General features: G+C 39.7%; 2 protein-coding genes across 15 annotated transcripts in view; one reads left to right on the forward strand and one right to left on the reverse strand.

The window, feature by feature from the left end:
• ESR1 (estrogen receptor 1) overlaps nt 1–16,211 on the forward strand; it is a 195,309-nt gene extending 179,098 nt beyond the window's left edge. Inside the window, 4 exon segments of the mRNA XM_040598160.1 lie at nt 4,035–4,168; nt 10,939–11,122; nt 12,488–12,705; nt 12,708–16,211. Coding sequence (XP_040454094.1) covers nt 4,035–4,168; nt 10,939–11,122; nt 12,488–12,705; nt 12,708–12,943 — 772 coding nt within the window. The 3' untranslated portion in view covers nt 12,944–16,211.
• The window catches only part of SYNE1 (spectrin repeat containing nuclear envelope protein 1), a 330,006-nt gene continuing 316,074 nt past the window's right edge, over nt 13,185–27,116 (reverse strand). For all 14 annotated transcript variants that reach the window (XM_040598155.1, XM_040598156.1, XM_040598152.1 and 11 more), the window contains one exon: nt 13,185–27,020. In XM_040598155.1, coding sequence (XP_040454089.1) covers nt 26,985–27,020 — 36 coding nt within the window. In that variant the 3' untranslated portion in view covers nt 13,185–26,984. The remainder of the gene's footprint in view (nt 27,021–27,116) is intronic.

The raw sequence follows: 27,116 nt of genomic DNA on the forward strand, positions 1-27,116 counted from the left end.
TTGGATTGAAGAAATCCTGAGTTGCTTTCCAGCCTGTATGATGCTGTGAGTCTGTAGACTTACTAACGTTAATGCACATAGTACTTTTATGCAGTAACTTAAGATCTTTAATTCACATGCTTTAACTTTCCTAAACATTTCCCAATAGCCAAGAGTTAAGGATTCTTCTGAGAATACAGTCTGACACTCTGCAGTAAACAATCTTTTATTGTTTTGTTTTCAGTAAGCTGAGAGTACACAAAAACAACAGCATGATGGTGGGATAAGAATAATTTTCAAATCTGTTGCTAATTTGTCCTTCAGGAAAGTTATCTAGGCCTTCCTAGATAGGCCTTCCTATCAACTGGACATATGTGAAGATGTGATAATACTATCAGCTTGCATTAGAAGGCAATTAAGGAGAACTGGAGATTCCTATTTCAGACAGCTTTTGTTGGTTAACAAAGAAAATCAGTGTTGCAGGTAGATAATAAAAACATTTGATTAAAAGCCTGTGTTTCAAAGATACTAAGCTCCTGCAGTTCCCACTGATTTCAGTGGAGCTGGATCTGCTGCCTAACTCTGAAAATAAAGCAGAAAATTCTAGATTGTTGCTTGCACACATAAATACATAAAGCTAAGCATCTAACCTCACCTAAAGTACTTTACCTGAAGAATTACTCTTCTTTTTCTTGTGGAGTAGCCTGGTATTTCACACTCAGCAGATAACAGAGTAAATGAAGTTAGGAAGTATTTAGAATCTCCTAAAAGTACAGAATTTTTAATTATCAACTACCATATGAGTTCAGTTGGTGGGAAACAGACACACGTGGAGATTTAGGCACATGGACTATATGTTGTAGGACTAGAGATTTTTGTTCAGAGGTTGTACTTGTCAGCAAGAGGGTCTTGGTTGGAATATTGGTGTTGTAAACCACAGTCTATTGAACTATTTTTGTAAAAAGCACCTGGGAATAATTCTTGCTTGCTATCAAAATGTCTCTTCCATGTTTTGAGTTGCCATAAGGCATTTTGAAAGGTCTCATTTTACAAATAACTTAAGAGGGTTTTTTTCAGTTGTGGTCTTGCCTATGCAAATTTTGTGACTTGTTCAGACTGTAATATTTTGAACTGTTTTGAATACTGGCTGGCAGTAGATTGATGGTTTTTAGGAAGCAAGTAAATGTCTTCACCAGCCATGGAGATGTGGAGTTTCTTTAATATGAGTAATTTGCTATATGATCCACTGAAACTTTTCATTTCTGTGTAATCCCAAAATTCTAAATTCTTAAACTGACCTTTATTGGGGAATTATTTATGTTAAGGTAAAACTATTAAAGGCTTTTAGTCCTCCAAAACTGTGCTTAACTCTATATATGCAAAGTTAATCTTTCTGTTGTTACAGGCAAAAATAGTGGTTCAGAAGCAGTGGAACTTGTCCCATTGTAAAAATTCACATTTGTTTTACTTCCATAGGACTTAAATTTTAGCAGACAGAACAGATTTTGAGGTAGTAGAAACTGGTTGTATTCTTATACTTTGAGTGCCTGATTTATTATGTTTTTAATATTATTATTTATTTATTCAACAGTAGTGCTATTAAATATGATTCTGTCTTTGTTTATTTTACTGATGTCCAAACAGAGGAGGAATATACTTAAATCCAACCAGTTCAGTTTTTCAGCTTTATTCTGCCTAGGCAGGATTCATCAGGGCAGCAAGATAGTCACTGCTGAAGAGGTCTCCACACTCAGCACAGAACAGTGTAACTGACTGGTCATCAAAGCATTGAAAACTCCCCATCTGAGTTCAGATCCAGCCTTCAGGAAAAAAAGACAGAACTGTGAATTTCAGTAAAGCCAGGTTCAGGTAGACCAGGCTGAGATCCCTCCTTTAGTTCAGCTCATTGGTCAGGGCACTGTAAATGAGGGTGCAAAAGGCATCACATACCTTACATGGAACATAGCATGGAGTCTGCCTGCCTGCTAATCTTAAAACAGATTTTTGTCCATGACCTTCTACACTGCACTGCTTATCATCGTCTGTAGGAACCTGATATTGAAATTATCAGCGTTGCTGGTCATATCCAAGAAGCTGCTATAGTTTGAATCACCATTTCTTCAGTGAAATTTTTAAGAGCCACGAAAGGCCATAAAATTGCATTGTCAAACCCAAATCAAGTTCTAAGTGCTAGTGAAATGCATGGGGAGAACTAGGCACTCTCAGGAGTGCTCAGCATGCACCTGCCTGGTAGCCTACAGGGACCAGAGGTGACAAGGAGCAACCCATCCTCCTTACTAAACATACTTTTCTACTAGCTCTGTTGCCAAGGCTGGAGATCACCTCTTTCTCACAGAAAAGTCAGAGGACATGAGCTGTTGTAACAGTGATTGGGAAACTTGCTTGGGCTCCCACATTTCCAAATATTACTGTATTTTAACCAACAATTTACTTGCTGTTTTAAGGGAGTATTTAATTTGGTTTTCTTGATATTGTCCTGCTTTGTTTAAATATCTCTGAAAGCAGATGAAACTAGCTTCTGTCATGTGCTATAATCACTGGTTCGTAGGCATTGCTCTGGGATAAGGGAGGTGTAGATTTATTTACAATCACCAAATTAAGCAGAATAGGGGTTTGAACTTCAAAGGAGATTGGTATACAAGTGCTCACAGATACCATCTCTCCTTTGACTCAATTTTAGGTTTAGACATGACTGAGAAGTGCAAGAATTTTCTCAAGATGTAGTCAAAAAGAAAGATGACTGCTTTGTCTGAGGGTCTGGCGTGGGTTTAGACATTAGCTACAGGGTCTCAACAGCATGACTGTATCAGGTCCGAGACAGGTTTGTCATGACTGGTAGTGTTGGTTTTGTCACAATGAGATTAGGAAGACGCTTAATCTATGTTTACGCTACACATTATGGTGGAATAGCCATCTGATTATTTGAAATTTCTTTTGTATTTTCCTATAGCAATGATCTTCAAAGCCATATCTAAAAACCAGTATATCCTTAGTCAGCAGATCTGATCACTTTTCTTACAGGTTGAAGTTTCACTCAAGGAGATCTAATAGAAGTAAAATTAGGTATTTATTAATAAAAGGTAGCAATACCAATTATGTAAAATCCTATGACCAGAAAATCTACAGACTAAATTTTCATTAAATATAATAGCAATCTGCATTAATTCTTGAACTGGAGCTTGAATATGCAAGATATAAATTAGTGAGAGAGAATACCTAGAATTGTGAGCAGAGGGAAGTGGTTAACTGCCATTACTAATTAAAACTTTAAGATTTCCCAAACTTTAGCTGTGATTGATGCTGTAATGTAAAAAGTTACCTGATTTGTGAGGCGAAGGGATAGTTTAAATCAGTCATACAGGCAAGATTTTTGCCTCATAAATCCTTCTTGAGCTCATCAATAAGCTTATTCTTTCAGGAGGCATTATTCTGATATAAGAAACATGGGAGAAGCATGTTGGAACATTGCAGATTACAAGGCCAGGTAGAAACAAGTACAAAACTTTAGGGAGGGAGAAATGCAAAGAATTCGGACTATTTCAGTTAAAGGAAAAGGAAAGAGGAAGCAAAGTAACACACACAAAACACCCCACCCTCCCCAAAATGTATTTTTTAAAGAAGTCTTTTCTCAATGTAAATGTTTGGTTAAGCCAAGCTCTTATGTTCCACCACAGTAATGTCTTGGTGATGAGCTTATGAAATCAACTTTTTTGGGGGGAATGCAGTATTTAATTATCTATTCATTTTATGTGGGATATTGAGAACTATACTTTAGAAATCACACATGTAATTATCAGAAATAAACATAGTTACATATATACATAATAATATAATATATACACAGTATTTTTATATATATATATATAATCACAGAGATAAACAGAATCACCAAGTGAGCATGGAGTAGGAAGTCACATGCTAGCTAGTGAAATAATGAAATCAAATGGGAGAGGAATGATCCAGGGTGATAGAAAGCTCATGCTGCCACCAGGTTACAGCTGTGAATATTTCCTCCTTGATTTCCCTTCATGCAGGAATCAAGGGAAATGCGTAGAGGGCATGGTGGAAATCTTTGACATGCTGCTGGCTACTGCTGCCCGGTTTCGCATGATGAACCTTCAAGGGGAGGAATTTGTGTGCCTTAAGTCCATCATCCTGCTGAATTCTGGTAAGTGGTGTGCTTTTCTGTCCCTTGGATAATTGCGGTTGCTCCTTGCATGTGCTTGAATGCTGCTTGCTGTCACTGATGACATTTTCACTTTGAGACAGCAGCAATCAAAAGCGGGCTGTCACCACCATAGATGCAGGCAGAACCACGAGGCAGGGGTGGAAGAGGGCAAGCCTGTTCAGTGGTGTAGATGGGACCCAGCAAATTAATGCAGTACGTAGCTGACCCACTGCATGCAGCTGATGTGAAGGGCAATCAGAGCAGTGTTTTGAGCTAGGTGCTGGAGGGTCTTAAAGCTCTGGTTACAAGACACTGGGGTAGCTGGAGCCACATTTAGGTCATCCAAAGGCAATGGTTACTCGTAAATCTACACCTTCCTTTTTTGATGATGGCAAAATAAAGGGAAATAATGACAAAAATGTGGCTGAGTTTATCATGGTTTGGTTCATATTAAAATACAGGCATCTAAAACTGATGTCATCACTTTCTACTTCCTTTATAGTTGATAAGTATTTTGGGGCTGTAAAACTCATTCTGAAGTACGCTTCAAAAATAGGTGACTAGATAACAAGTGTATGTATAGATATAAATACGTAAGGTTAGCTGACTTGAATTATGCATGAGATGACTGAAATAAGCAGACTCAAGTTGTGGCATGTGACTGAAAATTTGTTGCATACTAGAGGTTCCTTTTCAGTTTTAAATGGAAAATAACCTCCACACAATTTATCTTTAAATGCAGAAATGAGGCCCATTGTGTTCTAGTGAAAATGACAGAGGCATGAAATAATAACACAGGCACCAATGTCAGAATTCGAGTTAGTTCTCTGCTAAGTTGTTACCTATTGACCAAAGATGCCGGAGTTTCCCAGACCTGATGATTTACTCACTTGTTCTCCCCTTTTCCTCTTGGGTTTGAACTTGTAGATGGTATCAGCCTGTAGACAAAACATATGTGGAAGGCTGCATGTTCTTTTTGTCTGGTGGTCTAAGAGGTCAGTTGCCCAAGTTGTATGCAATACAATTCAGGTAATTCCCACTAAAGACTAAACACAGAAGACTGCTTTACTGATCAGGTGCTTTTTCATTTATGGGAACTTGGACTTGGTCTGCTCATTAAAAAAAAAAAAAAAAAAGTGTTCAAGCAAAATTATTTATGCAATCAGATGTAAAGATTTTATTTATGATCTAGGAGGTATTAATGTGGTTCAGGTTTTGTTGTGATTGTCATCTAATGACCAAAAAATGACATCTGAGGCAAGCATCTGGCATATTAGGAATTAAGGCCTATTGTTTTTATCTTGGATGCAAGGGTGTGACAATTATAATTACTGTTTGACATTTTAATCTCCTTATATTGCCCTGATAATTATAATATTTTCTAGAGTCAAATGTTCTTCCTGAAAAGTGATGTGCCTGCAGATTTTTAGCTAATATATGCTATTTATTCAATGTAATTATCCTTTTTTAAATTAATCTAGGTTATGTAATTGATTTATAGAAATATTGAATTAGAAAAAAGAATAGTCAGAAGTTTGAATAAAACACATTAGATGTTCATATCTTGAATGTGCAGACTTCAAGGCATGCTGTTGAGAGTTTTTGTGCCACTGTTGTGTTTAATATTGATCCAGAAACCTAAATTTTTTAGTTAGACAAAGCTCTGCCAGACATTACCAGCTATCCTATAAGCACATCTCGCTTTGTTAATGGGATTTTTTTTGTTTCAAGATATCCCTTAGGAAAAATTGTCCAAAAAAAAAATACCAAGTGAATTCAGTGATAATCACAGGCAAAACTCCTTCTGCACATAAGAGAGGTGAGACCAGTGAGTGAGGCTAGGAGATATTAGATCCTCATTCCTTCAAGGATCATATCAGAGGTGCTCTGTGTGGTAGAAGGTCAGAGTTGAACTGATTTTGGGTGTGATCTGATTTTGGGTGTGATCTGGTTGTAGGTTTTTTTTTACATTAAATGAAAATTTATAGCTGCTCAGAAGTCTTTGACAGTGATACATCAGAGGGCGTGGTTTGAGTTGAGCTGTTACAGGTTCATGACAAAAGTAATTTATATCATTTTTATGCAGATCATGGTATACTGCTCTGGCTTGCATGCTGCACTTGTAGTATGTCTGAGTACCCTGTAAACTGAATGTGTATGTATATATGGCCATAGAATGTATGTCTGTATTGCCTGTAACTGCCTTTATGCATAAACATAATTTTACATTTCACTTTTTGCATTCTTATAACCAAATAATTTTATTACTGTCGGAGGAGTTAACTACTAAGTAGTGGGAATATGGATGCAAGTTTAGATGCCAAATTAGGAGGCTAGGCTGCATTACAGAGATAAGTGGCTTGGTTTGGAGCGTGTATAATAGTTTAAGTGTAAGAGTCATTTGGCACAGATACTTGAGAATGTATTCTGGAGATGAGTTCTTCACAGAATATAGCCAGCCTCCTTAGGTAAAGTGTTGAATACACATGAAATATGTGCTCTGAAGCACATAATATACGTGGTGTTTGAGGAGAGGCTGAGAGAGCTGGGTTTGTTCATCCTGCACAAGGGAAGGGTCTAACTACAATCCTCAGATAACTGATGAACAGGTTATGGGAGAAGCCAGGGCCGGACTCTTCTTAGAGGTGCAAAAGGAAAGGACAAGCTGCAATGGAAGCAAACCACAGCAAGGGAGACCCTGACCAGATGAACAGAACAGTCTTCCCAGTGAGAGGTTAAGCACTGGAACAGGTTGGCCAGAAAGATAGTAGGATCTCCATCCTTGGAGAAACTCAGCAGGGCAAAGCTCTGGGCAGCTTGACCTAACCCTGAAGTTACTGTTATTTGAGCAGGAGGTTGAACCCGACGACCTGCAAGCCTCCCTTAACCTGATTTTTTTAATATGATTGCACATGTAAATTGTAAATATGCATGAATGCTCTACTAAAGAAATGGCAGATAAACACATGATTAATTTTTGGCCCTTACGCTATCTGTATTTATGCATACAATGAAACCAGCTGATCTCAAAATGATTTAAACAAGTGGACTAATTAAACAATTTGGACTCATTATGCTACATTTCATATTTAAAAGCAGCTTGCATTTGCATTCTAAAGCTTTGTGTGGACTTAATGTACTGAGCGTACACAAACATTTCTTTATTAAATCCTTGGACATCTGTTAGTCTCTTCACATGAGGTAGTGCTGCTTGTTGTTTCTGTTGGACATTTATTTTCCCTTTTTTTTTGCAACATCCTTCAAGGCTGTTAATATCTTTAACTCCTTTTCAATGTGGTCTTGGACAAAATGCAAGTAAATTTTTTCATTCCACTCAGTGTGTGTGGAATAGATGGAAGGTTTTATTTATAAAGCACAATATACGTTTACTCCCAACTTTTTCCTGAGATATCAAGGCGACAGCATGTCTGTAACAACAAGGACAGCATTGTCTCTAGCTAAATAACAAACTAAAAGGTGCTCCTCTAAATCTGCTGTAATAAATCTTTTGACTAAAAATCAAAATTATGTTTTTGAAAAAAGTCAGCTCAATAATAAAGGGATATTTTTTAACACTGGAAAATATGTATTAGAAACATGAAAGGGCAACATGATGCCAGAGGTTTTACTTTTGAGAGGGTCTGAAAAGAGGAGTGGTGCTATGTGGCAAAGCAACAGGCGTTCATTTCGGAGACAAGGATGTAGGTCATGTCTGTCTTTGCAGCTGATTTACCCGATTTGTTAGCTGGTTACTCCCTAGAGATGGAAAGATTTAGATGATTTTATGCATCCTGTAGACCTCCTGATACATCATTCCACGTGACTGTTTGTTATTCTTTTCTCCTGATTTCTCTAGCTCCTGATAAATTGTGCTTTTTATTTATTTCTTTATTTTGGGTGCTGGATGATTGCACAAATGCATGGTACAGAGCTGAATTTGCTCATAGCTTGTCCTAGCTTGCTACACATCCAGAGCAATGGAGCACGGTGGAAGAAGAAGAGTCCTGGGTATTGTTTTGTGAGCCTGAACTCTAAATGTAAAGATATTTCAAACTGGAGCTTATTGTGACAGAAAATATGCAGAGGTCGTTCACTTCCACAGTAATATGCAAAAATATATGACTATATATACTGACAGATATAAAAATACATCACTGTATGGCAACAGCTGGCACAGTAGCACTGCAGTCCCCAAGGGACACTGCTTTGTTTGCACCTTTGTGTTATGGGCACAGACCAACAGGCTTTATTTGTATGTAGGGTGGTGTTTTCTCTGTTCTCCCTCCTATTGTTTTATAATACTGACCTACAGAAAGAGCTGGAAAACAACCTGGTAGCTATTCAACTTAGGCTTGCTTTCAGATTCAGAGCCTGGAAATACCTTTGAGACTGTTAAATTTCAATTTGCTAAGGCAATTTTCTTCACTCTTGTTCCAAAACTCTGCCTGTGCGTGTTTGTGTGGGTGTGAGAGATGGATAGCTGGCATTTCTTTTGGGGAAATTTGTGGTCATTGGCCTGGGGCAGGAGCAATCACCAGGTATGGGGGGCAGAAAGGAAAATCAAATAATGTTTTTTCTTGGCAATTATTGACTGGCAGTTGCCTGAAGTCTCTACATTCTGAGGGAGAGCGCTTTTTTTGATTTATACTTTTTAATAGCTTCTGGACTAGATCTAGGTGAGAAACAATTCCTCCTAACAGATATTTTTCTTTTGCTGGTTTCAAAGTTATGAAACTAAGGGGTATTGCCACAAGGGCACAATAGCATCCTCTGGCTGAAGTAAGCTGCTCTGGAAGCACTGTGGGTTTATGAAACTAATGTTTTCTTCTAATGGACTGTGTTTTGTCAGTAATATTTAAGAATCTTGCCCCTACAGGTACCTGCTAAGCTATAAAGCCTGGTATTGTTAGTAGGCATATGTGAGGGTGGTTAAGAGTCATTTGGCTGAGAGAAGCCCCAAGAGCTGTTTCTCTCTGGTGAATTCACTTCAGGAAAACCAATAATAATCATAAAAAGCTTTGTGAGAAAAGAGGCCATTGTACTATCTATATTTATCAAATTTGAAGCAATATTAACTACCAAAATTAAGAGCCCTGACAGATGTTTTTCAGCAGCTGTGCTGTGTTTCAGTTATCCTTTTGCTTTTTCAAAGCAGTCTCACTCTGAGACACACTGCCATTCAAAAATACAAATTTGTATTTCTTTTTAGTACAGAACACCCAAAGTCATAAAACCCACTTGCATATCTCACCTCCTCACATCATCTTGGTACTTCGGGGACATGACATCTATAACTACCAAGATGATGTGAGGAGGTGAGGTATGCCAAGAAGATGGTAAAAAAATCTCAATTTCCCTGACTGCTCAGATGCATGGCAAAATAATCTTATCTTCAAGTCCAATGGCATAACCCCCAGGTTACAACCAATACAAACAAGCTAGAGTACGTATGTCTGTGTATGTGTGCATGTTAGTGTTTGTGTGTCTTTTTTTGTTTCTATCACAAACTACATTGCATATTGTGCTGTATATGACTGTTTTTTTAAAAAAGCAAAAATACATGTAATTCCAGAAACCAGTTTTTTCCCAAATGCAAATGTCGTCTTGGCTGTGTGAGCTGACACAAGGGCTAAAGCACGGGTTTTGCCAAATACAGTATAGGCACAGGGCAATGAGCACACCATGATGAAGCCAGTTTGACTGTATTGCTGTACATACATCTTAAATTTTTGCTGCCTCAGGACTGGATGATAGTAACATGACCTGTTTAGAGTTATTGGCTCAATCCAGAAGAGTAAAAAATCGGTGCTGAATGCACCAGCTGCATTTTGGCATGCATTTTGACAGTGCTGTCATGACCTGATTCACATTGGCTGTGTGTTGTTGTCCAGACCAAATTAAAGATAAAACAGGCAAAATAGTTTAGAATTTCCCATTTAAAAAGCTGATATACTTCATGGACTCAAGAATTGCTATTGGTAGAAGGTCTTACGCCTAGGTTAGAGTGCTTTATAGGAGATGTAGATGGGCTGTTGGAGAGGGAGTTTGAAGGTGTTTTGATCTCTGGCAAAATTTCCTTCTGGTCCAAATCTTCAGGCTACTCACTTTCAGCAGTAAGTAGCAATGTAAGATGACTAAATTTACACAGGTTCCTTTGGACATGTTTTTTTTTTTTTAAAGGAGTCAGGTTTGCAGGTGAAGGAGCACAGCTTTCAAGGCTCTTGCTTGGTTGGGAGGGTTTTCTTGAGGCAAGTGTGTGTAAACAACCCTGATTTTATTTACATGTTTTATGGTAACGTATTATTCAGTTCTAGATTGACTAGCAAATCCCCCCAGATCAAATATTAAACAGCAAAGAAAATTGTAAAAACTGCTGACAGCCTGGGCTGGTCAGTAAGTATTGCAGAGCTTTCAAAGGGCAACAGCATCTCCTGAAGATTTTGGAGCTGAGTGACTGAGAGAAGAGTGCAGCCTACAGGTAGGTCTAGCTGCAGGCTGTAGGTGTTGCCCGCCACCTGGCCCAGACCTTGCATGGACCCAGGTAGGGAAGAGGCATCGTCTTCCTCCTCCTGCTTTGCCTACAGCGACCAAATCCAAGCTCCAGGGTCATTCAGACCAGTGACCTGGCTGGCAAGCGGGAGGGTTCACACACAGTCAGCTCCCATGGTTTAACACAGCCAAAGAGGCCAGCCACGAGGAGTACCTTGGGCAAGTCTGACTCCATCAAAATAATTTTTGTCTGTTTGTTTTCTTTCTCCTTCCTACTCCAGGTGTATACACTTTTCTTTCCAGCACCTTGAAATCTCTGGAAGAGAGAGACTATATTCACCGTGTTCTAGACAAAATCACAGACACTCTGATACACTTAATGGCTAAGTCAGGTCTTTCTCTGCAGCAGCAACACAGACGGCTGGCTCAGCTCCTCCTCATCCTCTCTCACATCAGACACATGAGGTAAGAGCAAGCGCGCAATCAGCCCTCCTGCACTGGTCCTGTGCAAGGGGTTTCAAATGCACACACATGCTTTTCTTTCACAGGTGGGAGTGCGAACTGTGCGTAGAGCTGTTAAAATAAAAGAAAGCCTAGGTTGCATAAAGATGTATGGAATGTGTGCAAAACAGTACATTGAATTATGGTGTAAAAGGAGAGTAAACATTTTCTGTATTTGTTTCTTCTAGTTTTCTTTTCTTTTGCTTCTTATTTTGACAGTGCTGTAGTCAGAATTTACTTTTAATGTGATGTGCATCTTGTATTCTTTTTGAAAAGTACCATGTAGAATACTAATGTAGCAGTCGCCTGGTTCTGCAAACTTTAGTCTCCTATAAGATGAGATTTAATAAAACTACCACTTTTATGTAGCCACTTTTCACAAGTGGCTTGATTGCAAATAATTTTAGAAAAGAGATTAGGATAATTGTGTGAATTTTATGGGTGAGGATAAATGCAGATCTATTGAACGCCAGTGCAAAGGGCCGTGCCCTTTGCTAGTTCGAGGTGAGGTGTCTGAGGCACTCTGGGAGTAGTTGCACGCTGACTCTCCCAGACACAGTTACCTCTCAGGGTAGCTGTTCAGCGGCTGGAGTGTCAATAACATGACAAGTCTATACAAAGATACAGCACAAATTTTATCTTTATAAAGGGACAAGACATGTTACACAGATTTTAATTTTTGTTGTTTCAGTTAATAAAACTAAAACTAGAGGACACACCATCTCACAGCTACTAAAGCTGAAACATGCAGTTTTTACCTGCTGGGCTGATACACGCAGCCCCTGACTTTTTCCTGAAGACCTGTATATGTGGGTTTTTTACTTGTGTCTTTTTATGGAGTTGCTTTGTCTTCCTGTTAATCATAATTTCTGTTTTTCTTAAGAATTTGTACAATTAAGGAAGTTCCAGATGCAGAGTGAAGTTAATTATTGTTTCCATAGCTTTGTGAATGGATACTATTGCAAGTGAGCATTTGCTAGAAATTTGGCTATTTTCTGGGGAAAAAATCTGCTATTTTAGGTTTTATTATGGGAAAACCGAGATTCATCCCATCATCCACTTAGTCACAGTGCCTAAATTAGGAACCCATGTGCTCTAAGCTACCTTTTAGGCAGAGGAGAGCAAAAGAGCCACCTTTAGAAGGCAGCTTGTTCGTGGGCAGTCTGAAATGTCTTTGAAGGTGCTTTCTTCTGCTAACTGTAGCAGGAACATACAGCAATTACGCTGTCAAATTAGTTGTTCTGTACAAAGTTTAATTTATATTAGCTGACAGCTTTTATTTCCCCTAGCATATTTGGAAAGTAACTGTTGTTTCTTTACAACCCACAGCAACAAAGGAATGGAGCATCTGTATAATATGAAGTGTAAAAATGTAGTTCCACTCTATGATCTCTTGCTGGAGATGCTGGACGCTCACCGACTGCATGCCCCAGGAGCCAGGAGTGCTGCGTCGATGGAAGAGGAGAACCGGAGCCAGCTGACAGCTGCATCAGCTTCATCTCACTCCTTGCAGTCTTTTTATATAAACAGCAAAGAAGAGGAGAACGTGCAGAATACAATATAAACAAAAGCAGCATATATAATGGTATGAGAAACCCAGCAGCGTACTACCTACTTCATGCTTCATTTCATCTACAGTGCCACCTACATAAACACTCCAATGACAAGTCACCTGCATTTTCCATTTCAGTGTTTGTCAAGAGCTTGCCTAAATTGATTGCTTATCCTAAACGGAAGACATTTCATTGCTATGGACAGCCAGCAAGGATTGTCAGGCTAGCTTGATTTAAAATTTGCAGTGTTTTTATTGAATTTTGCATGTAAATTGGGTAAGTCCTAATCAAAATGGAACATTCATTTTACTATAAATTAATAGGCTTTACCACCCATGCATGTTGGTATCTTTGTAAATGACAGCTTTTGTTGACATCCACCCCAAGTTCTGAGCTCACTTAATCCTTCACTTGCTTGAAACTTCGAAGCAGTTTGGTAAAGATTCTGGACGATTTTTTTTTTTTGGGGGGGGGGGAGTAGGGGGTCGGTAAATGGAAAGTTGATTGGCATCTTAGTGTGCCATAGTGAAACTGCAGTGCTAGTAACTGCCTTGGTAGTTTAGGTAGATTCCCACCCTTCTTCTTTCTACAGTAGAAAGGAACCCCTGTCTGAGAATAATACAGTTTTACCTCGCTGGCTTGTATCGGCAGACAACTCCTTTTCAAGATCGTACCCACTTAAGTCCCCTCACCATACCCTTTAGCAGAATTGCATTGTGTACATCCTGTCTTGTCTGATCTTACAAAGCTGAATTGCTTTGTTGCTTGGCAGCTTGTAAATCAAGGGCAACATGACAAACAGTGGTAACATAGTTACCTTTAAATCAGGACAGATGATAACAAAAATCACCAGGGCTTAACAATGAAAGGTTTTCACACACATGGCATGATTCAGCAGACCTGCCCCTGTCTTTTGCTGTGCTGTGCTACAAATCAGGGAGTGCAGATGCCAGTGCAAGACTGGCACAGCTGGGTGGGATGGTTCCATCCCACTCAGTAGAGTGTGACCTTGCTGTGATTGGGAGAACTGGCATCACAGCCAGAGCAGCAGGCTTTGCATTGCCTTGGCTTTCTTTGGTTCTCATTGGGGCATGCTCAGAAATCACTGTTAAGAGCCAACTCACCTGTGACACCAGATCTGGGCAACGAGTCTCAGACATGGTGAAGACTCTGGAACTCCATGTCCAGGAAAATAAATCTGGCTTTCTCCATGTATGTATTTACATATTTTTCATAAAGATTAGTCAGATTCTTCAGACCAACTGTAAATATATAAAAGGTCTGCTAACACCATGAGTTTCAGCAAGCCATGAAGTAGAGAGACTGAAGAAATCTATACTATGTGCTGTTTAATGTAGGAGTCAGTGCTGCTGTTTGACTGCCTCTATGCTAGGAAATTAAACATGTCAGGGAATGTTGCTGGCTACTGGAACACAATTCTTACATATGCCAGGGATATTTTATTAATGATAAACTCTGCCTGTGCTGTCTGCACTTCTGGTTTACAGGTGCAGTTTGGGAGATACCATGGACCAGGGGCTATTCCAATAGCTGGTTGGAAGTGACCACCCTACCAGTAAGAATGTTTCATAGCACGTGGGTAGGCTGCTTCACAGCAGCTGGCCACAGTGCTAGAGAAGGGTTCAGAGATGCTTCTTTTACTGCTTTTACTTTGAAACCTTTATGTTAGATTATGTTGATTGAAAGATCCTGTAGTAACTAAATATAGGAAATAATGCAACTAATGCCACACAGGAGTGCCTATGTCTAATCACGCTCCCTGTTACACAAGCAGAGTCCGTGTGCAGCGAGACTGAGTTATGTAGCAGTTGTGAAGGCAGCAAGGCATAGGATGTTTGTGCTCCAAGTCAAGGATTTGATTCTTTATTGAATGTACATAATGATGTCTATAACAATTTAATGTACATACCTGAGGATACGTGCAGTTTAAAATTCTAAAGCTAGATGTTACCGATATTTGAGAAGATTCCTTGGAAACTGTGCAAGCCTAAACGTGTGAAGCAGACACTGTAAGTTAATAGTCCTTTTATTGATGCATATTATAGTGTCATTTTTTTTTCTGAATGTGGTGAAGGAATTATCTTTTTGTGTATTCTGTAAGAGTGTGTGTGTTTGTGTGTGTGCAAATTTTTTACCTAAGGGCTTTTGGAAGGCTCCTAAAATGCCTTGAAAGAAAAATGCACATTTTGTTTTGTTTAGTTGCTGGTTTTCAAATGTGTTAGAAAAATCATGAATGCCCTGAAACAAGTGCATGTTAAGATCTGAGTGGAGCACAGGAATCCCTGTAGTTACACTTATGTACTTACACCATCATCATTCACGTGTATGCTAGAGCTGCTCTTTAAATATTGTGTGCGAAACTTGGTGTTCTCCACAACCAAACACACAGATCAAGCTCATAAGCTGCAAGGCAAATGGTTTACATGAACACCTCCCTTCCTACATTCCAGAACAGTTCGTTATGTCAATTAAATGTAAATTTGGCCTAGAGGAGAAAAAAAATAAAAAATAGTAGTTCATGGAGAGAAATTGACAACAGAGGGGCAGATTCTGATGGTACTTACACAGGGCAAGTACCACTACACTCTGCAGATTTCCCCAGTGAGGCCGGCTTAGCGTCATTTGAAGTGGTATGCGGCAGGCAGGAGGGTATCAAAATGTGGCTTGGAATAGTCAGTCAGCTCACAACCTTCATTATGGATGCTCTCCTAGGCTCAGCCCTTGTAAGGAAGTAATTTGGACTTGACCAGTCCTCTCATCTTTGTGGTGACAACAGTGAAGAGCACCCAAGGATTCCCAGTAATAGGTTAATTTACCTTGAGGCATTTTCAGGATCTGTGTCTTTAACTTGTTCATGAGACTTTAATTGAAGCAGCACCTTAATATAGTAAGCTTCCCATAGTCAGCTATGATCGTCCACATATCATACAGCTGAATGTAGCTAGTCAACTGATTAAACCAAGCCTATGATACAAAAATGGCAACTTTTTCATATGTAATTCTGAATTATTCTCTCATGTATGCAAAGAATTGTGCCTGACCTTTGGTAATTGTTAATTCACAGGATGCTATTTTATGTGTGTGTGTGTATATATATATATATATATATACATATATACTTTATATTTGCAGCTGACAAGCCAGTACTACCTGAATACCTGGTGCTGGATATTAAATAAAAGTATATAGTATGTAAAAAAAAATATATGTAAAAAAAATTGAAAGAGAACTATTCAAGGCAGCTAATTATGCTTTTACCAAAACACTCATAGTGATGTCTCTGGACACCTAATGAAAGAATTATTTTATAATGTTTTTATGTGGATCTTTTTCTAAAAAAAAAGTAAAAAAAAAAATAATCACCCACCCCCCCCACCCCCCCCCCCCGAAATATAGGCAATGTAATACCAGCACAAGCCAAATAGAAATAGACCAGATGAACTTGCTTTGCTTGAGAATATGGTTGTTACTGAATTCTTGGGAGGCAGGAGAGGAGATAGTGTGATGTGTAGCACTTAGTGGTGTCCAAGTTTCCAACAATACATGAAAGCTACTCTGCTTTGTAGTGGTTTGAGCCATGTTGCAGACTTTGTCTCAGGTAAAACTCTCAGTTGGGGAAGCAGGATTTTTACTGGGGTAAAACAATTTAATGGAGAGTTTCTCGGTGTGTGTTTGTGGTAAATTCACTATTATGTTTCAGTGACATCTCTTGATTTTTCTCCTGTACACTGAGGGGTTTAATAATTTATAAAATATATTTTAAAAAAAAAATCATCTGAACTGAGCTCCCAAGGATGTTGCAAGGACTTTCAGCAGGCCACTGGACTTTAAATTGGGGGTGGTGGAGGGGGGGAAGCCAAACCACGCCCTTCATCCAAGCCAGGGTTTGTACTGGAGCATCCATTCTTTCCAACTGATGCTGACTGATTCCTAAGGAGTTGTGCCAAGTGTTTAAAATGAAACAAACTACCACCAAAGGAAAAATTCTGCCTCACTAGCGCCTAAGTCTTATCACAGGCTTTGGTAGGAACACAGCAAGCCGCTTGTGTATATAATACCCTACTTTACATTGAAGAATGCAACCCAAACCTAAAGCTAACGTGATTTTATATGTAAGGTATTCTCAGTTGAACTTTGTGAAGTGCATTTCACACACTGATTAAAAAGATGGCTGTTTTCAATGCTGTCTACGACCGTAGTATAGCTTTACAGACAGAAGTTCAACACATGTAAAAGAAGGGTCATGTTAACAATGGTATCATAATACAAACTAGTCTCTGCTGTCACCTGCAACTATAGTATAATCTCAAATTGATCTGAGAATTTTAAATTAATATTTCCCTAATATTAATCTCCTACCCTTTCTACTCGCAATTCACTTTCATCTTTCAAATGTAGATAGCTTTATACACTGAAAGTTGTTTTCAAAGTGATTGTTGCCCATAAGGGTATTTGTTTTTGCACTGTTGAAAAAAAAAAATAATCTTTTGCATCTGAATGTGCCTAAAGAAACAAACAAAAAATTTAAAAAAATTATATGCTGCCATCTTGCAAATTAGTATGCTCTGTACTCCTGTGTGCCTATAATTAGAAGTCTGTTTCTTCAGAAAGTGCCCGCCAGAAAATGAAGGGATAGACTGCTGGTCATGAGACTCACGTTAACAAGCCACTTTATGTATCAACTTATTGTATATACTATAATGCTTTTGTGTGCACTATGTAGTCTGTCAAAGGGAAGTCCTTTCTTTGGTATAGGCTCAGCTTCCACAATGTATTTGTGGAAGTATTCTGTTCTTTCACTGATGCATATAAAGTTATTGATGTCTTTGTTTTGGTGAGTCTTTTTTTTCTTTGTTTTGCACCTAAAAAATGTTCTAAAAAAGTCTAGATGAAAAATCCAGTAGGCTACCTGATTTGTGCAAGATTTTTATCAATCTATTTGATGTTGAAAATAAAGATTTAACCAAAGCACTCTGTTTCAGTAGTTATCTTTTGCAGTTTAAAAAATATGTTTCTCTGCTTATTGTTTTCCAGTAGCCAGCAAAATGGAACACTGTTTTTTAACAGAAACAGAATGTGTCTGTTACTGTGCATCTAAGTGAAAACCATTACTTAATTAGTTTTTTCACCTTTCCCAAAAAGCATCAGAGTGGTCATATCTAGAGCCAACAATGTGTTAGGTCTGATCTCCAGTATTCCTAATGACACCAGGGAAGCCACGTAAGTACTTATTACTTCATATGCTTTAATGCCCTTGGTATTTTATATGTTTTACATTCATTATTTTGGATAGTGAAACAGATTATGGTAGAAGAGACAAATGGTGTGAATTTAGCCTTCTGTAGTTGACTGCCCCTTACCGTGAGTTAGCTACTATCAAGTAAAATGGCACTTCTTTCCCAAGTGAAAGCTGGGAAATTCACAGGCTTAATCCAAAAAAACAGCTGGACAACAGAATACTCCGGAAAAAATCAAAGACCTGACACTCCTAAATTAAAAACTAAGCACCTGAAGTCTAGGCATACTTACACCTGAAAAAATAGTAACAATTTGAACAGGCAGGCGAAAGATTGTGCAATACCTGAGATTAGGCAGTCTTCGGCCATCTCTTTCTGGAGCACAACCTGACCACATGGCATCACAGCTGAGCTGAAGGCACCGCTGGAGATTGCCTAGTCCAATTCCCGGCTCACAGCTGGGTCATCTACAGAACATTGCTCAAGCCCACATCCAATCGAGTTTTGAATATCTGCAAAAGGAGACTCTACTAACTCTCTGGGCAACCTGTTCCAGTGTTTGACCATCTTCGCGCTACAAAATGTTTTCCTGTGCTCAAATGGAATTTCACGTGGTTTAATTTGTGCCCGCTGCCTCTTGCCCTGTCAGTGGGCACAACTACAAAAAAGTCCATCTCCCTCCTCACCCCCTCCCACCATATGTCTTCTGTGATGGGAGAAGATGGATGTCACCTTGCTCAGACCCCCCAGAGAAGGAACCCACCAGGAAAAGTGTCTCTACAGCCAGGCTCTGGGCACATTTCCACAGCTAGGATCCAGCTGGGACTCCAGCTTCAGTCCCGATTTCTTATGTCTGTTGGCTGAAGTAATTTGAGAAATCATACAGCAAGGACATACCTTTCCGTTTCACTGCAGAGCTCTTGCAGATGAAACTCCTGGCCCACCTTTGCCGGGCCCATCGCTCTCGCTTCCCTTGCTACACACACAGTGTCTTGCAGAGGAGCTGCCTACTGCCTTGAGGGAGCCCATATACATTCACACAGCCATATGTGCTGGGTTCCCCCCACACCCCTGCTTTCTCTCCTTTCTAACAGGTGATCCATGTCTTGTTCCAGTCTGTTTTATTCCATTAACTAATTAGAAAGGTATGACATAATTAAGACATTATCAAAGAACGCATTTGACTTTTACTTTTCTGTCAATTAAGGCAATTCCCTTGTTGTGCAATGACACCAGCTTCTTCAGAGGCTACAACTTGGTGTTCGCAGCCAGTGGGGCACCCTCCCTCTTTAAAAACCTTCTGACCATGCTTACTCTTCAAAACTTAATGCTGGATTATTTTTTTTCTTTTTCATCCAGATACTGCCACATTAAAAGCCCCATGAAGCAGCTGGTTTTTAGGCTGTAAAAGTCTTAAATCTCTTTCCTCTGCCTTACACTGCTTGTCTCCACCACCCACACAGTGAAGGGAAGAGAAAAATCCAAACATTTAAAATAACACTCATCAGTGTGTTCACAGAGAAAGAATGCCCATGGAAGGGCACTGCATACATGGTTTTTCTAATGCCCAGCCAGGCTCCAATTACTACCACTCACCATGGCGTCCTGCAGACACAGACTCAAGTATGAAAATGTTCATGAAGTCATCAGGAAAACTGACCATCAAAATAAAAACATTCAGCACTATCTCAGCAGAAGTAAGACTAACTAGCTCTCATGTCCCTGGTAAGATCTCTGTGTTGCAGTATTTCGGTGTCATTCTGCTAATGCCTTCACTTCTGCAGGCATACAGGGGACATAAAATGTCTCTCATGTTGTTTTCCATTCCTACACATTTGTGTACCACTCCAGTATGTTACCATTTAAAACAGCTGAAAAATGTGCGTGTGAGGAAAGGTTGTGCTTTCAGGATTATTTTTTTTAGCCAGATTTTGCAATACCTGCTTGGGACTGTAAGATACTTAGCTCCTCTACACACAGACTGAGTGCTCGTCTCTAAGACAGAAAGATTTGCTTCTTGTCAGATGTCTTTTCAATTTTCCACTCACCACTTCAGAATCTATGTATCTATGGAAAGGTGAAACAAGTACGTTATACTGTAGAGGTAAGCAAAAAAGTGCTACGCACTTTGCAGCGAGAGTCACAGTAGGGCACATAAAAGCTGAAAAGTTTAGTCATTTGTATGAAAGTACAAAAGTTTGAGTTCCAGTCTACCTTTGCAAGTTTATCTTTTGCTTATGTTAAATCTGAAAACAGGAAAAGAAACTTCTGTCCCAAAATGTCTTCTTTGTATCTATCTCAACCAAAATGCTACAGGATCATGCTTTCTTCCAGTACTTTTTTACCCCTTGCCCCCACCGTCTGCACACCTGCCTGCACAATGCTTCAAGTTTAGCAAAGGAATCAAAATCACAACCATGTGTTTTAAGCTGCAGCTCAATGGTCCGGAGAGCCTCTCAGACAATGTTTGCATTATTTATAAAGAGAATACTACAGACACGAACGTCCCACTTCTTGGACAGGCTTGTGAGTGCTCACATGAAAAAAAAGTGGATTCTGGTAGCTTTCCTTCCAGCTGTTTTATAAAACATCCTTTACAAAAACAATGGTGTGGAAAACTCCACAATTGTATCAGTAACCACATTCTCCCAGGAATTATAACTTGCCTGAAAATGCAAAGAATCTGACCTGAGTAACCTTTGTGCAAACTACATCCCCATCCGCATCATCCCTGACACAGAAGACCTCAGTGGCTCACCTCTCCTTCCCCAAGGCTACCTCTGATACAAGAAATGGACAAATGGCTTTCCTAAAGCCTCCTCTCTCTTCCAAAAATTACATGTGCCGCTATGGTCAAATCCATTTGCTGTATCTCAGGTCTTTAAATGGATTTTTACTGAATCAAGCTTTGACCAGTTCAGTTTTTGAATGACGCATTAAGCAGCACCAAGAAACAGAAGTCACAGCTTTCAGTTCCTGTCTGCTTTTAGAGCAATCATTTAATATAATTCAGATTTCTATCATTTAGCCAGGCCTTAGTCTATGACAAGTCTTTAGTGCTTAAGCTGGCAGTTATTAATTTTCTTTTATCTTGTTTCACAGATTTTTATCTAATGCTTTTTGGGAAGACAAATTAATTCGCTTATATAATTCTCTAAATCATACCTATTTATTTCTTTATTGTGGAATATTATTAGACTATTCCAATCTTTTAAAAATTATTAAAACAAGCATAACTTCTCCCCAAAATAGGTTTCACATCAATGTCCCTCTAGGTCTAATTATGGCCAAATAGTGCAACAACAATAGAATCCGGTTGGCTATAGCACATTTCACAACATTGCTATCAAGGTTAAAAACAGCCCGCCAGTACCTAGACTAGTTCCCTTATGTAGGGAACTCTGTGAATATAAAAGATACATTCTTCCTCCAAAGCCAACAGACAAATCACTTCCTCCCTCCAAGTCCCACGCCTCCACCCCTGCCACCCCAACTTAGGCAAACATCGATTTAGATGAGTTCTGCAACTGACTGCTGCAAGAGTTGAACAATTTTATAGCCAGACCACCCAGGTTAAACACAAACTTCACCGTGGCATTTCCTGCTCTTTTCCTTTCCACCGTCCATTGCTTTAAACAGCAAATAAACATACTGGAAGTGCAAGTAAATGAGAAGATCAACACTCTCTTCTCTTGTTTAAAAATTTGGACTTCTCCTTGACACTGCTCTTACTTCCAGAATCCTCCTACATTTGCTAAATCCTGATAGCACCTGTCGTTTGCAGACTGTGAGAAACCAGTTGTTATGCCTTTGAACATGCACACAGATGCACTCAGATGCACATGATGACGATGAGCACGTTGAGAGATGCCATCAGTTGTACACAGATTTCTCAACCACAAATGGCACAAGACTGAGGGCCAGGGATGGCTGTTATTAAAACAATCCCAGCAGCTTTGTCCTTGTTCCGTAACCATCTGTAGGAGAAGTTCTAAGGAAGAAGAAAGCGAGACTGCAGGTGTTCACAGCACTTGCAGCAGAGCTGGAATCGTGGCAAACGAGTGGTGAGAAACTTGATCTGTTGCAGAATGAAGTTGTTACTGCTGCTGGAACAGGGTGGGGGATAGGCAATGGGTATCATCATGCTCACAACTGTAAGGAAGAAAGGCACACTATTTCTGTCATCTTCAGATCATTTTTACTCCTAACACTGTCAGATATCTCTAAATACTACTTTTCAGTCTGCTTTCAGATTTTGTAAAGCATGGTCCACAAACAAAAATCCACAAACAGATGCAGTAAGTTCAGTGCATCATTATTTTGCACTATTATTATTAAGCATAATGAGATAGTGCCTTGATATTACCACACAGTCCGGAGTCACTGAGCAACCAGTTTCCACTATGGCATTAAACACCCGCTAATCACGAGGTGACTACAAGTCAGCAAGCAGGCTTCAGGGTTGCAAGTAGCATCAAGCTGCAGGGATGATTATACCCCTACAGTAGCTACTCCATCTATCTACAGTAGAAAATGGTGACAAATATCATGCAGTAATGACTAGAACTCCCCAAGATGCAGTGTACTTTCTCTATGCTTGGACACATACCTTCAACACAGACCGAGAGTTCTGCAGCTCGGGTGTTGCTTTTCGTCACGCCTTGCAGCCAAGGCTCAAGTCACATTACCAGAAATCAGTCCCTCGCGTTTGCAGGGCTCAAGTAGGCGAGGTGCTTCAGAGAGAGGGTAGATGACAGGCTGCAGGCTTAGTACAGAGACAGGGCACCTCAAGACTCTTAACTTGTGCATTTCTTAAAAATGTTTGTCCACACCCAAGTCCTCTGTGGCAGCATCCCAACAAGACAGAGAAAGGCAGAGAGAGCAGCCTGACATTACCAGAATGAGAAAGATGTCCAGGCTGCAAAGCTGGCTAGTGCCACCGTCTGCAGTGCTTGGCAGCTTTCTGGGTGTGTGTTTCTTCCCCCCACAGGTACCTCATTTACCCTGCTTCATACTGTAGCGATCAATGCATATGTTGATGTCACACTGGGGTTTGCAACTCAAGCTAGACCTTCAAGTCACTGGTGCTCTTGGGATGGAGCTTGCTTTAACAGACATCCTGTGAAGTACCTTGCCATTTGTTTCCATTTTGACTTCTTTGTGCCAGTTTTTAGGATCAAGATTCTGCAAAATCACATTTGAAGTCATAATGGAATTGGTCCAGGGCCATGAAATTCCTTTTGGAGGAGCCTATTCCTCAAACCACTTTAACTGGTCAGATGTTGATTTTGTCCAGAGTCGAGATAGAAAATTCTGAAAGTAAGAAGTCTGAAGCGACACTCAAGGGATCCTTTGACCTGCTGGCACAAAGTGCCTGTGATTCCCTTGAGACAGCTTACAGACTGACGTTCCTATCCTTAAAGATATGGGAGATTTAGTATTTACAAAGAGGCATTTTTCCTGTCTCTGACATTTTCCTAATGTGCGTCTATCCCTGTCTGTGACTGCCTTATTCACAGGTATCGGACAGTTTGCCAGGAGGATGGCTCTGTGTAAGCAGATCAGTCAGGGTCAAAAGAGAGTTCTCTATATCCAACAGCTCTTTCAAATATACAGGCAATACATTGACACTATAGTTAGCTCTATGGCTAGAGATCAGAGCTTGAGGCCATGAACAGAAACTTTGCTTTGAAACACCTGAAAGGAGGCAAGGCATAGCAGGTACGCTCTGCCCTCTGGTTCATCAGCAAGGCAGAGGTGAGACTGTACACAAAGGCCGCAGGTAATCATCAGCCCAAAATGTGCTGAATTTGAAAGATTTACTGACACTTGATGATGTGACATTCCAAATTCTTTACTTCCCTTAATTACTGTAACTTCTTTTTCCCCTTAGCCCTAACTCTCTTTAAGGAACTAATTATGAAAAGTTCCTACGATTTCACATCAGTTTTCCCCTGCCTATTTAATCAGCTTCACCTCCCCTCCTCTGGCAGTTCATCACTTTCTCACACTCCCTAGACTGAACACTTCAAGAGGTGAGAGAAAATAAAAGGGCATGACCATAATGAACAAGATGCAACCATCCCCCACCACCACTTCGTTTTAGTGACTACTCCCCAAAACTCCCCTGGGAGCTCAGGTGAGGTGTACAAATTCTGCTTTCCTTCTGCAGAAGACAGGCTTTTCTTCCCTAGGCATCCAGGAACTGGGGAAGGCATTCAAACAACCAAGGGAAGCAGGGGCTAGAGTGGAAGAATAGCTGGCAAAATTCAAATGTCAGGTTGCAATTCAAAGCATGCCAGGTGCCATCCTGTGTACTTTTGATAAAGTACTTTATTAATTAATCTGACATCATTAAAACTGAACTCTCTGCCTTGCACTCCCCCTCTCACCCCTAACTAACTCCTTTCAAACCTCCCTGCCACTCACTCAGTTTTTAAATATTGTAAGAGATGAACACAGATCTCACCTGTGACTTATTACCTGATTCCTTCAACACACTGCTCTTCCATAGGCTGATACTCACAGGCTATCTACTACCTGTTAGATTACATCTACTTCCATGGGATCACCAATAGTCTGCTGGAAAACAGGAGACAAAGTCAGGCTGCGATCCTTATTTCTCACTAGAGTAGTTCCCTTATGTAGGGGTTTACTCTTTGCAATGTTCTCTTCTAAAAGAAAACAAAAAATTAACCACCAAAACGATGGTTTAATATCTAAAGCATGCAAAAATCTGGACTAATAGATCTGAGTGAACTACCAAATTATTCACATATTCAATATGCCATTACTAAAGAGAATGACATCAGAAAAGAGAGGAGGGGTCATTTTATGGAATCTGTCAGGCTTGTTACAAGTAACAGCTTATATTTGTACCCCAAAAGTGTGTTCCTTATCTTTATCTACTCAGAATCAGTGATTATGGATACTTATCTAGCCTAGCACAATTTCTGAATACCACTGAAGGAAACTAAGCCTTGGAAAGAATACATATCTGTGTCAGTCCAAGTCTGGGTCTCAGACATTGAAGATACTTTGTTCGCATAAAAAAGTCCTTTTCAGGAAAATTTTAATGTTACACTTGCTTACCTGGAAAGGAAGCTTTTATTTTTGTCTCCTCCAAAAGCTGGAGCTCAGTTTGTGGTACTCTACCTCTGACCACCCTCCCCTCATACCAGCTCAAATGATGGCACCCCAGAAAAGTAACCCTATGTAACAGTAATTAATGTACTTGTATTTTCTTCTGGCTTTTTTATTTCTAAATAGACCAATATATAGACCAATATATTCTAAGTAAAAACATTTAACTCACAGGAAAAATTCACATTGTGTGTCATGGCTGAAAACCCCCAAAGTTATAAAGAGCAGTAACTTAGAGCCATGGTCCATATTTTTTCAAAATAAATAAAAAAAAAGTCTTATTTTCGTTGAGTTCTGAGTGATAAACTTGGCAAAGTATCTGCCACTGCTCAGACTGCAAGTTTTCTCCAATATTTCAGGAAAATTTGTGAGTTTTCTATTTGTTATTTGTTCTGGTTTTCTGATGTTTACACTTATGTTTTGGACATATTCCACTAGACTATTGGTAAAACATAAACATCTATCTTGGTATTAAGCTGCTATGGACTATATTAAGAAGTCACCAATACACACACATAAAAAAATCCATTTCAGGGTGGACTGCTACAAGCTCTTGTACATGAGCGCACATACACACACACACAGAGTAACACACACACACAGACACACAATGCACGGGTGAGAATGAACCTCAAGAAGCAGCTTGAGGAAAAAACCCTGAAATGACTAATCATTAATTCAAAAAACAGACAGCTTTCTATATTAGCACAACCTCTGACACGATACTTTCCCATGTATTTTACCACTTGCCAAGTTCTCCAGATGTTCTCTTTCAAACATATACCTAATACCATTAATTTGTTACAGCATCCTTTAATTCTTTTTAGAAGTGCAGCATATGTATGTCTTCTAGTTTTTTAATACTATACATATCGCATCCTAAACTTAGTTTTCCATAGTTGTCATTAAAAAGCACGTAGACAAAATATTTTATGGTATCTATAATAAATGCAAAGAAATTAATACAAACAAAACTTGGCTTAGCAAACTGTACATACATAAATATGTTCTTTTTTTTTAACTTGACATTCAACATTTTTCCTCATAAAACCTTTTACTATCTTATTTATTACATCCATTTTTTAAACCTTAAAAAAGTGCTTCTCAGATTTACACCTTGTGCATCCAAAGCAAAAGTTAGAACACCATGCCTGAAACAGAAATCACGAGGAATAACACACTGCCATACAAGATCCTTTAAAACTGCATGTTACAAATGCTCTAAAATGTCTTTAGCACGGGTTATTTTGTATACTGTAAATACCGAAAGGGTATTTAACAAAGACTGGCTAATGACTCATTTAGAGCAGCACACAGGAAAGGATCTACAGTATCAAGTCCTTGGCTATGCATAGTACAGGGCAATGACCTGGATATAAAGTGACTAAAAGATCCAGAATGCTGGACAGAAGGACATTTTCCTCACACATGTCACATCCTCCTTTAGTACCCAGGATGCGAGTATTGAATCAACGCTACTCAGGTAATATGTTGTGCAGTCTGATACTGATGAGTTACTAGCCGAGTGCCAGCAGAGAATGATACAGACACAGTGGTGGCTACAGAAGGTAGGTATAGCTGCCACTCTGAATGCTGTCACCCTTTAAAACCGTCCTGCCTCCCAGCTAACACTTCAGCAAGGTCACCCACTATCTCATGGTCCTCCTTCATAACGGAGGCGGACCATTTACATATTTTAGCATGGGGTGGAAAGAGCGGGCAAAGTTGTTGGCCATAGTACAGCTGTAGTCCTCCTTGGTCATTGGCACCAGGCAAGCCAGCCCGACCAGGAGCAGTAAGAGGAGCTGAAGCGGCAGAGCAGCTCTGAGGACTCTGAGGAAGAAGGACGGGCGCTGCCACGCTGGCCCAGCCTCAGAAGGGGAGGAACCTGAGCCACCTCTTGTGGACCTGAGAAAAGAAGATGGACAGGTGGTGAATACACTAGAACATTACTGCAGCAGAGGTTGCCCTTGGGCACTCAGCCCAAGGCTGAGGGCTGGTTTA

The sequence above is a fragment of the Falco naumanni genome, chromosome 6 (genome assembly GCF_017639655.2).
Source record: "Falco naumanni isolate bFalNau1 chromosome 6, bFalNau1.pat, whole genome shotgun sequence".
Lineage (NCBI taxonomy): Eukaryota > Metazoa > Chordata > Aves > Falconiformes > Falconidae > Falco > Falco naumanni.